This window comes from Podarcis filfolensis, assembly GCF_964270895.1.
Source record: "Podarcis filfolensis genome assembly, chromosome: 1".
NCBI classification, from domain to species: domain Eukaryota; kingdom Metazoa; phylum Chordata; class Lepidosauria; order Squamata; family Lacertidae; genus Podarcis; species Podarcis filfolensis.
In genome coordinates, this window is record NC_139604.1 from 60,208,895 (window position 1) to 60,219,940 (window position 11,046).

The 11,046-nt window shown below is 44.7% G+C and overlaps 1 protein-coding gene across 2 annotated transcripts; it reads right to left on the bottom strand.

Moving 5' to 3' along the window:
- Nucleotides 1–54: 54 nt before the first annotated feature.
- GATD1 (glutamine amidotransferase class 1 domain containing 1) lies at nucleotides 55–9,537 on the bottom strand. Of its 2 annotated transcripts, none has more exons than XM_083608492.1 (8): nucleotides 9,119–9,537; nucleotides 7,989–8,065; nucleotides 6,527–6,632; nucleotides 3,779–3,886; nucleotides 3,124–3,218; nucleotides 2,275–2,368; nucleotides 825–936; nucleotides 55–454 (listed from the first exon to the last, which is right to left on the bottom strand). In XM_083608492.1, the coding sequence occupies exons 1-8, from the start codon at nucleotides 9,243–9,245 to the stop codon at nucleotides 448–450; spliced, it is 726 nt and encodes a 241-aa protein (XP_083464618.1). In that variant the 5' UTR covers nucleotides 9,246–9,537; the 3' UTR covers nucleotides 55–447. The 2 variants fall into 2 exon arrangements, with proteins under 2 accessions (XP_083464618.1, XP_083464617.1); XM_083608491.1 differs by having other exon boundaries at nucleotides 55–457.
- Between the last annotated feature and the right edge of the window lie 1,509 nt (nucleotides 9,538–11,046).

Consider the following 11,046-nt stretch of genomic DNA (forward strand, 5'->3'; position numbering starts at 1 on the left):
AATCTCAATACAGCAGTCTTTTTAGCACCTGCAATCAAACTCAAAACTCCTATGTGAAAGTGTAACAAATACTTTACTTTGTATTCTTATGTTATCGTTAATTGCCACAACTGTAAACTAATACCACATAGTCCTGCACAAGGATGAGGATTTGGACACATGGATAACTAACAAAGTAATAGCTTCAAAAATATCTAATTCAGGAGTTCAGCTGTTGACAGAGCTGCAAACCATGGTTTTTCATGTTAGTTTTCAACCAGGCTTTTAAGAATCTGTATTAACACAAGATGGAACAATATTTTTCAAAAAAAGCAGGAAAACATAGTTCAATTAAGGTTTTTACCACATGATTTACAGTCCCCATCCTTACAAATGTGCAGTGTTCTTCTTTCCATTTCTCAAAGATGAAGACGACTTCTGTATTCATCCCATTTACAAAGAGCACCATCATTTTCTGCTGAATGAAAGCAGGACATAATAATATCACTGTAAACAGCTCACATCTAAACTACAGTAATAACTTGCTAGAAAAAAACCAAGCAGCTAAGCATCAGAGATCGGCTTCATCTACTTATCCATAATTGACCAGGTTATTTTAAAAAATGAAACTGTACTGTGACCCCATTAGCCTTTAATATATGTTCATTTTTTCTTTGAAGAAAAAGATTGAGTTTGGCTAGCTGTAACCAAATAATTTTAATTCTTAATATAAAACTAGTCTCCCCCTCTCAGACATACACACATTAGCTAGAATACTCCAGAACTGAAGGGCTATGTCTGCAGTGGCACAAAATTTTATTGAAACTTCCCCCACCTTTTCTTACCTGCCGTTGCAAAGAAAAATAAGGTTCTGGACAGCTGCAACTGTAGAATTTTCATTCTGTCCAGTGACAAGGTGTCTGTCCAATACAACATGCACTGCATCTGCTTTGCTGGCTGTATTGGGGGAAAATATTCATGTCTTAATTTACATACTACAACGTCCATTTCTCTGACACTTAAGAAAAACTATACACAAGTCTTTACTGCTGTTTATCAATTTAATTTCATCTTCATAATAAGTTGATTTGTTTTTTCCAATCACTTGCAAACCATTTTTATTGTCCTTTGTGACTTGTAAAACCCAAGCAATTATAGGGATATCTATAACATTGGCCAGGCTCAGACTATGATTTAGATTATTGCATGTGAGCCACAGTGACTCTTGTGCTTGTCTTCCCTTCTCCTTAGTGTCTGAAACAAATAGAATGAAATTTTCCTATTAATCTTTTAAAATGTTGCACAATTGTGTGCAAGAGCATGCTGAGGGTATATAAGAACACAGTGGATCTTAACTTCTGCCTGCAACAACATTAAGGACCACTAGAGGGCTCTCCACCAGGGCATTCAGATTCCACTCAGGAACAAGCTTGACTTCATTTCTGAGATGGTCAGTGGCAAAGACTGAAATGGAGTTCCTGTGGGTTCAGTTATGACAGGCATCCCAAAACTCAGCCCTCCAGCTGTTTGGGACTACAACTCCCATCATCCCTAGCTAAGAGGACCAGTGGTCAAGGATGATGGGAATTGTAGTCTCAAAACAGCTGGATGGCCGAGATTGGGGGTGCCTGAATTATGAAATTTTTCGCCCTATAGGACGCACTTTTTCCCTTCCAAAAATGAAGGGGAAATGTGTGTGCTTCCTATGGGGCGAACACAGGCTTCAGGAAGCTCTGCGCAACCCTTGGGAGACCAGCGCGACTTCGTGCCGGTCTCCCAAGGGTTGCGAAGAGCTGCCTGCATTCTGAAGCCTGGGGCGCACTGAAGAGCGCGCCCCGGGCTTTGCGCAGCTCTCCGCAAGCCTGGGGAGACCGGCGCGACTTCCCGCCAGGCTCCCTAGGCTTGCAGATAGCAGCCTGTTCTGAGGTCGGGGGAAGCTCAGGCTTCCCCTGCCCCAGCCCCGCGCCTGGGGGGGAAATAATTTTTTTTTCTTTATTTCCCCCCCCCCAAAAAAAACAACTAGGTGCGCCCTATGGGGTGAAAAATACGGTAGTTATGTTCAGCTCATCTCCAAGATTGGGAGATTTACTGTGGAATGCTGGGCTGTTATAGCTTCCATGTTGCTGAATGTTTTAATGAGAAATTTTGACAAGCATTTTCTAACTTCCACTTTTAAGGTCTTACATCTGCATTAGATCTTGCATTAATACAGTACAGCCCAAGCATTTCTTGAACACATTTACTTAATCAACTACTGATTAAAAACCTGTGGGAACAGAGCCTTAAATGACATACCGCTATAGACAGCTCCAGAATCTTTTGCAAAGTCCTCAAAGATAATAGGCAAGCTGGCAAAACTAGGCAGTCTTATTAGTTCATACACACAGGGCTGGAAGATATAAGAAAATAAATGTCACAAAACACGTAGAAGAAGATACTGTTTTCGGTGGGCTACCCAACACCTTGACTAGATTCTTGCAAAGAATACAGGACTAGGTTGACCTTGGTCTGATCCAGCCAAGCAGTTCCTAACCAAGACTCAGGATCAAACCACACAAAACAAATTAGTGGGTCAAAGGACTTAATTTTAAAGGGAGGGGAGAAGAAACAAGGCTGAAGTGAGCCTATCCCTGCAATAATTCATAATACTCCTTTTATACTTGAGCATAAAATAAAGTTATTTAAATAAACATGCACCTTTCTATCCCACTGCTAGCATGTCCCCAGAAAATTTAAGTACATGGTTTCCCTCACAGTTAGTAGTTAAAACTACATAATGCATATGGCTATGTTTGTATTGCTTATCCTGTGATCTTCTTGAGATTATTTTTCTAAATTGCTTTGAGGAGTCTTTTGACTATATATTTTTTTTAAGAAGTAAATAAATACAACTTTATCAGTCATTTCACCTTGCAGTGACCCTGAATTAAACGCCAGTAAATATGTGCTTGGCTTCACTGAAAACAGACTACTATAAAAGGGCTTGGAGCAGATCTGTGGTTGTAATATGGGAAGCCCAAGGGGAAATCCACATATAAAATGTAGACAAAGGCTACTTCTTATGGGACTCATCACAACAGAAATTTGAGTTTTAGAAGAGTGATATATGAAAAGTCTTGATTTGCTTAAACATACTGCACCTACACCTGTTAAGCTGTATTCCTGAAATACCCAAGATTTGTCCTCATTTGTGGCACAGCATAAGGCGGCAGCTCCATGTCCAACAGCACATATGGGTTCTACAAAGAAAAACAGCTTTATCTAAAAATCCCTGTTCATAAAAATTACAATTTGATTCCCCCCCCCCCAAGAAGTTCAGTTATGCTACAAAATATTCTTCCCATCTAACTGACTTCAGGTATTTCTGTGATGCAGCCAGCATGACCAATGAACAGAGATGTTGGAACTATAATCACAACAATATTTTGAGGGCCACAGGTTCTCCAAATCTGAACCACTCAGAATGACTGAGATTTGACTGATAGCAAACATTGCTGGGGGGAAGGGCTGTGTAAAAAAGATGTGGAAAGAAGTTCAGTGTTGGTATTTGTGGATTAAGCGATGCACATCCACAGTGTTAGGTTCTAAACTGGCTACAATTGTTCTTATGTTACTGAACTGAGTTTGCACTAGTTTGCTACTGTATCCACATTATCAATAATTTTCCTTAAGGCCTCCTGTATGTTCACCCCTACCAGAAAGAGAGATCTTAATTAGTCTTAGCCGTTTATATGCTTCCCAGTCTAAGATGCACAAAGTGTACAGAATAAAGCATAAATCCCCAAGGAAGTTTACTTACTGTTTTCAGAGCTGAAATGCTGCAATATTCTAGCTAAGTAACCACTGTTTGCCAGATCCACCATGGCACCAGGACAGTCTGGAATCAACAAAGCATGGTATCTGGCACCTAGGGAGGAAGAAGCAGCAAAGAAGCTTACGACACTCGTAAGTTCTGTTTATTTCAAAACCAGCTAAAGGTTTATCAAGGTTGACAGGCTGGCAGGGATGACTCCATGGGCTAGTGGGTACACCCCAAAATATTTCATGCAACCCCATTCACTCCCCCAGCTTTTAGTCACTAAAGTCCTATAATGTGCCAATTAAATCCTTGCTCTCCTAATAATGGCCTTTGCCTTCCCCTTCATTCCCCCAAACCACTATTCCTGGAGTTGGCACTACAGGAACAGTGCCTTTCTACAAATACATTTATGACCCCTCTCCCATATTCACTGCCCCCAGTGACCTGGCTCTTACTTTACCTGCTCCAACAGCAGGTGTGATTTTGAAGGTGTGAAGAGTTGTTCCACCTTTTCCCTGTTCTGCCCATCAAGGGGATTACCATACCTGGAATGAGGGGTAGAGCCATTACTCCAAACCAACCACAGCCTCCAGGGTGCAACAAGGTGCAAGAGGACAGCTTTGGAAACAACCCTGCAGCTGACTTCAGAAGAATAGTTGCTGCTCTCCTTCCCCACTGTGTCCCTTTCACAGGAAGCTTTGTTCCCATAGCAACACTATCCCTAAGTGCACGCAGGAATGATTCTTCATTATAGTGGTGCCCCGCAAGACGGAAAACCCGCTAGACGAAAGAGTTTTCCGTTTTGGAGGTGCTTCGCAAAACGAATTTCCTATGGGCTTGCTTCGCAAGACGAAAATGTCTTGCGAGTTCCTGCAGGTTTTTTTTCCCTTCCCCCCCTTTTTCTAAGCCGCTTATCCGCTAAGCCGATAAGCTGCTAAAAGCCGCTAATAGCGCTAATCCGCTAATCCGTCAATGGGCTTGCTTCGCAAGTCGCAGAACGGATTCTTTTCGTCTTGCGAGGCACCACTGTATGGGGTAATTGGAAGGGGCCTGTTCAAGAAAGCATTGGAATGGGCTCTATTGACCACACTCTGAAACTATTAAGAGCAGGCTAGATTCCCTTTGGCCCCACTGTTTTGTTTGCGTCTGAAAACTACAGACAAACCAATTGCCCATCAAATAAAAATGGGAGGCAACCTTATGGAGGGGGCTGCCTTATGAGGATTTATGCTCCTATTTCAGGTCTTGTTCCTCCCCAAAGTGATCTGGTAGGTCACTGGCAGGAAAATGTCAATTCTGATGCAGTGGGAAACCATGATGAGCCTTGGGTTTAAGGCACCCTCCCATCACCATTTCCTTTGTAACCATGGTGCGAAAATCTCTATTTTAAACTAACCACAGTTCCCTCAGGGAGCTGAACAATGTTTGTTCAAGCTATGGTTTGAAAACAAGCCAGGATCCCAAACCACTCCTTGACCCTGGTTTGTTATCACAAGTTACAGTTGAAATAAACCACAGTTCACCAAGCTTACCGTATTTTTCGCACCATAGGACGCACCGGACAATAGGACGCACCTTGTTTTAGAGGGGGGAGAACAAGGGAAAAAAATTATTCCGCTCTCTGCCCAGCGCCCCTTCAGCGAAGTGGCAGGAGGCGCTGCGCAGAGAGTGGGATAATTTTCCCCCTCTTGTTTTCCCGCTCTAAAACAAGGTGCCGTTTAAGGTGCGTTCAGGCGGCTACCTTGGAAGCCTGGAGAGCGAGAGGGGTCGGTTCCTTTCAACCTGCGCTTTGGGGCTGGCGGGGGGGGGGGGAAGCCCACCACCAGCCCCAAAGAGCAGGTCAGGGAGCAGCGGAAAGGCGCAGCGGAGAGGCTGCTGCCATAGTCACGCGTCACTTCTCCAGCTGGGAGAGGGTCGCGGGGCTATGGCTTCTTTAGCCCCGCGCGCGCTCTCCCGGGTGGAGAGGTGACGCGCGCCTATGGAGGCTCCTGCCATGGGCGCGCGTCACCTCTCCAGCCGGGAGAGGGTCGCGGGGGGCTGCTTTAGCCCCGCGCGCGCTCTCCCGGGTGGAGAGGTGACGCGCGCCTATGGAGGCTCCTGCCATAGGCGCGCGTCACCTCTCCAGCCGGGAGAGGGTCGCGGGGGGCTGCTTTAGCCCCGCGCGCGCTCTCCCGGGTGGAGAGGTGACGCGCGCCTATGGAGGCTCCTGCCATAGCCGCGCGACACCTCTCCACCGGGAGAGGGTTGCAGGGCTATGGCGTCTTCGCTCCATAGGACGCACACACATTTCCCCTTCATTTTTGAAGGGGAAAAAGTGCGTCCTATAGAGCGAAAAATACGGTAAATATCACAGGAAATTGCTGTCAGTTTAAAAGTGAAAGTGATACCTTTCCGTTTCCCCTTGGATGCAAAGGAGTGGAGGAAGGAATGTGTGAGCCAAAGATCTGCCATGGTTTACTGTCATAGAAGGAAACCATAGTTCCCTATCATATCTGAATACTCTCTGTCACAAATACAAGAGAGGCCTTGAGATTGCAGCAGACAGGAAAAAAAACTATCTAAATCATTGCTAAAAATGCAAAAGAAACAGTAATAGCATTATTCTCAGCACATGCTCAACAATCACTTTTAAAATCAATGAGTGCTCAAGTTTGACAGAGTTGGCAGCAAGGAGCACTATACTGTGTAGATAAGAACAGTTTGTGCACAGAGAACAGACCCTGAGTTGCAAGTTAAAAGATACCTCACCATCAGTTGATTCCAGCTTGGCAGGATTTGCGTAAGATTTCATTCGGAAGTCCTGGATCCAACGCATGTTTGCCTCATTAACACCAGTGAAATCAATTGACTTTCCCTAGCAGAATCATTGTTCAAAGCTCAATTAATGAAAATATGTGAGGAAAGCCTAGTTAAATGCAAGAGTTTATACATGGGCAAGATCTGATAAGAGCACCCATTTTTTTAAGACATACCATTTATTGGTGATTGACTGAAATAAGATAGACAATTCATATGCAAACAAGTGGTTCTGATTTTGTAAAACATGCACAAAGCTACACATATGAACAGCACTGCAGCTCAAACCAATGCCTCTCCCTTTCCCAAATAACAGAGCCTAAAACTAATTGTTTCCACTTAAAAGACCTATATTTACTGCCCTCTCTATTTCCAAAGTCAGAGTCTGATGTAGACTCAGATGATGGAAAGACACCCTCAAGTAGGGAGAGGAGAGAGCAGGCTAGGGCTCTCGGGTAAGATGGCAGGATAGGGATGGAGAACTTCAGTGCCAAGACCACATTTCCATCTAAGCAACCTTCTGGAGGCTGCATGCCAGTGGAGTGCAAGGCCAGAGGCAAAAGTGGGCAGATCAACTATTAAGAATATTAGCTTTGTGCAGTAGGCTAGTTTCTACACACACACTTGTATTCATGGGCATCTGCAGGAATTCATCAGGGAGAATGCGAGTAAAACACTCAAAGCAGGAAGTACAGTAGGCTAATTTTGTACAAAAAATGAGGATAAAAGTACCTGTACTTTTTGTCTCAACACACACACACACACCCCATGGATGCTCATGCCTCTATCCAGATAAGCAAGAAACATTTTCAGATTTGAAGGACATATTCCAGTTAGGCAAGAACACTCAAAGAGGGCGCAAAGCAAGTCTATGAAGGAGTGTGACCTGGGGAGAGTCCCAATGGCCTCCTGGGGAGCCACATTTGGCTCTTGAAAGTAAGGCTCCAATTTCTGGAGCAGGGGATAAAAATTACTTCCTGCTACAAAGAAAAAAAAGAATCAGCAGGCAAGGATTGTTTGTGCATTCTTCCCTCATGTAACAAGGCAATACACCTGGCAGCAGAACACCAGGCATTTTTTGAACCTAATGCACTTCCACCCAACAGCCCTACAAAGCAGGGCTGCCTCTTTATTCTGAAAGCTTCTCTGTGGAATGTATCTCTGGTATCTCTGGATCCCAATCCCCTCACCCAATCCTCCCACACACACATATGTGATTTTGAGGTATGAGTTGCTTGCCCTGGGATGCAGCTCCCTCAACAATTCTTTCAAAGACCAAAAAATGATCTTCACTGGTCGAGGAATAAACCTCATGGATTTTCGCAAGTTCCGTTTGTTTTAAATGAGCCTAATACTACTGTCTGAAATCTATTGCAACAATATCCACAGTTAGATATTAACATTTTTTACCTACCCCTGGAGTAGCAACCTGTAGATTAAAAGCAGAGCTTGCCAGGGTAAAAGAGTGAAGGAAGGAATCAGCAGATACCCCTGGAAAACAGGAATTAAACAAAAGGCATGTTTCGTTTGTTTTCAAGTACACATTTTTCACAGTACTAATCTGCTATTCCTGGTGGTCATTTTTCTCCTATAAGGAGCATTTTAATAATACACAATATTCATAATATTATTGAAAAAGACAGCCAGCTTAGGATGTTGGTAGTTGCCCCAAACAGACATGAAATTACATCAACATCTAATCAGTTTTACAACTCCAGGAGAGAAGAATTGTGACAAACTATTTCATGCAGCAGGAGAGATATGCAATAAGAAAAAGCCACATCATAAAAGTAAAAAAAAGGGGAAGCAGAGCTCAAGGCAGGGAGCAATATTAAGTAGGTTGCATCCACACCATACATTCAAAGTATCGCTAACCACTTTAACAAACACAGAGAACTGCAGTCTCTCATGGTGGCTGACCTTACAGAAAAACTTCAATCCCCAGAATCTTTTAACAAACTGCAGTTCCCAGGATCCTCCCCGAGTGTTTAAGGTGGCATAAGAGCATTTTCAATGTATGGTGTGGTGTGTAAGGGGCAATCTCAACAAGCAAGCTTCAAGCACAATTCGTACAATATGAGTAAGGATTTCATGCTCATATCGGAGACTAAGAGTACCAGAATGAGAGTGTGGCAGGTGTTCCGGATTGTTACAATACAAAAAAAAGGGGGGTTGTCATGTTTGCTTGTGCAGGAAGGCAGGCCCGGCCTCCCCTCTCCTGTTTAGGGTTGCAATTTTTTTTAAAAAAATGTTGTATATTTTGCTAGGGCTCCTGCAACTCTTACACGACGGGCAATAGCAACAGCAATTATGATAACAATAGAGAAATGACTAGGTGACCTCGCCCCGCCCTGCAGAAATGGGAATGCCGCTGGCGTGGGTTGGCCTCCCTCAGGCGGCTCCATCCCGCCACCCCCGGGTCCTCCGAGCAGAAGCCCCGCGGGCACCGCACAGCTCCGTCTCCGCCACAGGGCGAGCCGAGGAGATAAAAAGCTCAGAGGGGCGCCCGCCCACCAGCCCGAGCTCGCTCTGCCCGCCCCTCACCTGCTGCGGCCGCGCTGGCCGCGATGAGGCACGTCGGCTTGCTGAGCCTCTCCGACATGATGGCGGCCTCGTCGTCCGCGGAGCCTCCCCGCGGGAAAGAGGAAGCAGGCGGCGGCCGCCTTCTCATGCGCTCCCGGCCGGCGGAGGTGGGGAAGCCTAGCAGCGCCTGGAGTGCAGGCAGAGAGGCCTATCCCCCCTCCGCTACGCCAGGCTGCGCTGCGCAGGCGCCATGGTGCGTGCGGCCTCAGCTGAGGGAGATGGGCCAGAGGCAGGTGTGGCGTCACTGCGGGGTAGGGCGGTTCCTCCCTCCGCCAGAGCGGGGAAGCGGATGCGATGCCTTGAAGGCGGCGGCAGCGGCAGCAGCAGCAGCAGGAGCAGGGGTGGATCCTTCCAGCGCCTGAAACAAAGCAGGCGGCTCTCGAGTGTGAGCTGGGCTGGAAGGGGAAGGGTTAAGCAGCCTCTAAACACCCACAAGGACCAGTTGCAGAGGCCTTTTCTGCATTGGCTCCCCCAGGGAGGCTAACCTGGAAACAGAAAGTTCAGCTATATGGACCTTTGACTTGATCCAGCAGAACCTTTATTTACCTTTTTATGCTCGGAGAAATCAGGAACAGAATTGAGAAGCAGCACACTGACTATTACTGTCTGCTTAACCAATCATTTAAAAGCAGAATTCATGTATGAGGTTAATTTCATACCAAGGCTTTTTCTGACTCGCATGGGACAACTTCTCTGGAGCAGGAAACATGTTCTATTGATTCCTTTTATTGATTTGTTTGGGGTGCCAAATGCATCCAAGATTAGTGCAGTGAAGTACCAGTTGCAGACAGGAGCCAAGTATCTGCAGGAGCGCCTCCTCCAATACCAGTTGATTCAGTTCCTGAGACTGGGAGGCAAAGACAAGGTTCTGCTTGTGATCTTTACAAGGCTTTGTTGCCCAGGAATGTGTAACAGTCTCCTTTGTGGTGCTACTTTGCCTTTGGAATGCCCTCTCCCTGGACTTACATTTGGCTTCTGCTTTTTTTATATTCAGAAACCAGTTGAAGACATTTTTGTTTACCCTCCCTTTACAGAATTATATTTTGTTGGTTTTAATAACTCACAGCTGAAACCAATCTGTGTTTTAATGATTTTGTTATCATTTGCTGATAAATCTTGTTTTATCTCTTAGCATATATTACCCTGAGCTCCTTGTGAAGGAAGGGGGGTTCATAAATGCAATAAACAAATAATCAACTGAATACACATTTTGTAATAAAAAGCTTGTTAATAATTAGTCTCAAGGTGCTATCAGACATATTTCTCTTTATCACAAAAGATTAGCATGGCTTTTATATTTATTTGTTTATATATTGATTAATTACTATTCTACACAATATGAAGTTAGCCATCAGATTACTGCAGTGAACAAGTTATAGCTTAGCCTGCATGGGTTGCCTAGTAAGAGAAAATAGGACTAGCAAGGAAAAAAATAGTCTCTATAAATGCTGTCACTTTTTCTTTAGAGAACCAGAAACTAATCATTCTTTGAGGAAGGATTTTGCCTGTTGATCCTAAAAAGTACAAAGGGGAGAAACTAGAGCATGACTAACTTCATGTGAGGTAATGACATAACACCAGTTTGTGTGTTTTCATTTGCAGAGAATATTCATTTTAGCTCACAAAGTATATTATGTATGTCAATAATCTCCCGACACTCCACCGATTGTAGGGGGATGAATTCTTTGAAGAAGCTGAAACCATCTCAACATTAGGCAGAGAGTTTGGCTCATTTCACAGAAGCAGGGATGCCACCTTGAATAAAATGGGGGGGGGGGGAGGTAAGCCCTGCCCCAAATAATTGATCACAAGATGCAGAGCACACACACCATTTGAATGACAATGCCTATCAACTTGGGGGAGGGCAGCCCCCTCAAATATTTTATTTG

Bases quoted from the DNA above. Each gene is read 5' to 3' on its own strand.
- GATD1 (XM_083608491.1), bottom strand. From the start codon at position 9,245: ATGAGAAGGCGGCCGCCGCCTGCTTCCTCTTTCCCGCGGGGAGGCTCC. The intron at 8,066-9,118 runs GTGAGGGGCGGG...CCTGTTTTCCAG, and splicing joins GGCCAGCGCGGCCGCAGCAG to GGGTATCTGCTGATTCCTTC. The intron at 937-2,274 runs GTATGTCATTTA...CCCCCAATACAG, and splicing joins TTCTGGAGCTGTCTATAGCG to CCAGCAAAGCAGATGCAGTG.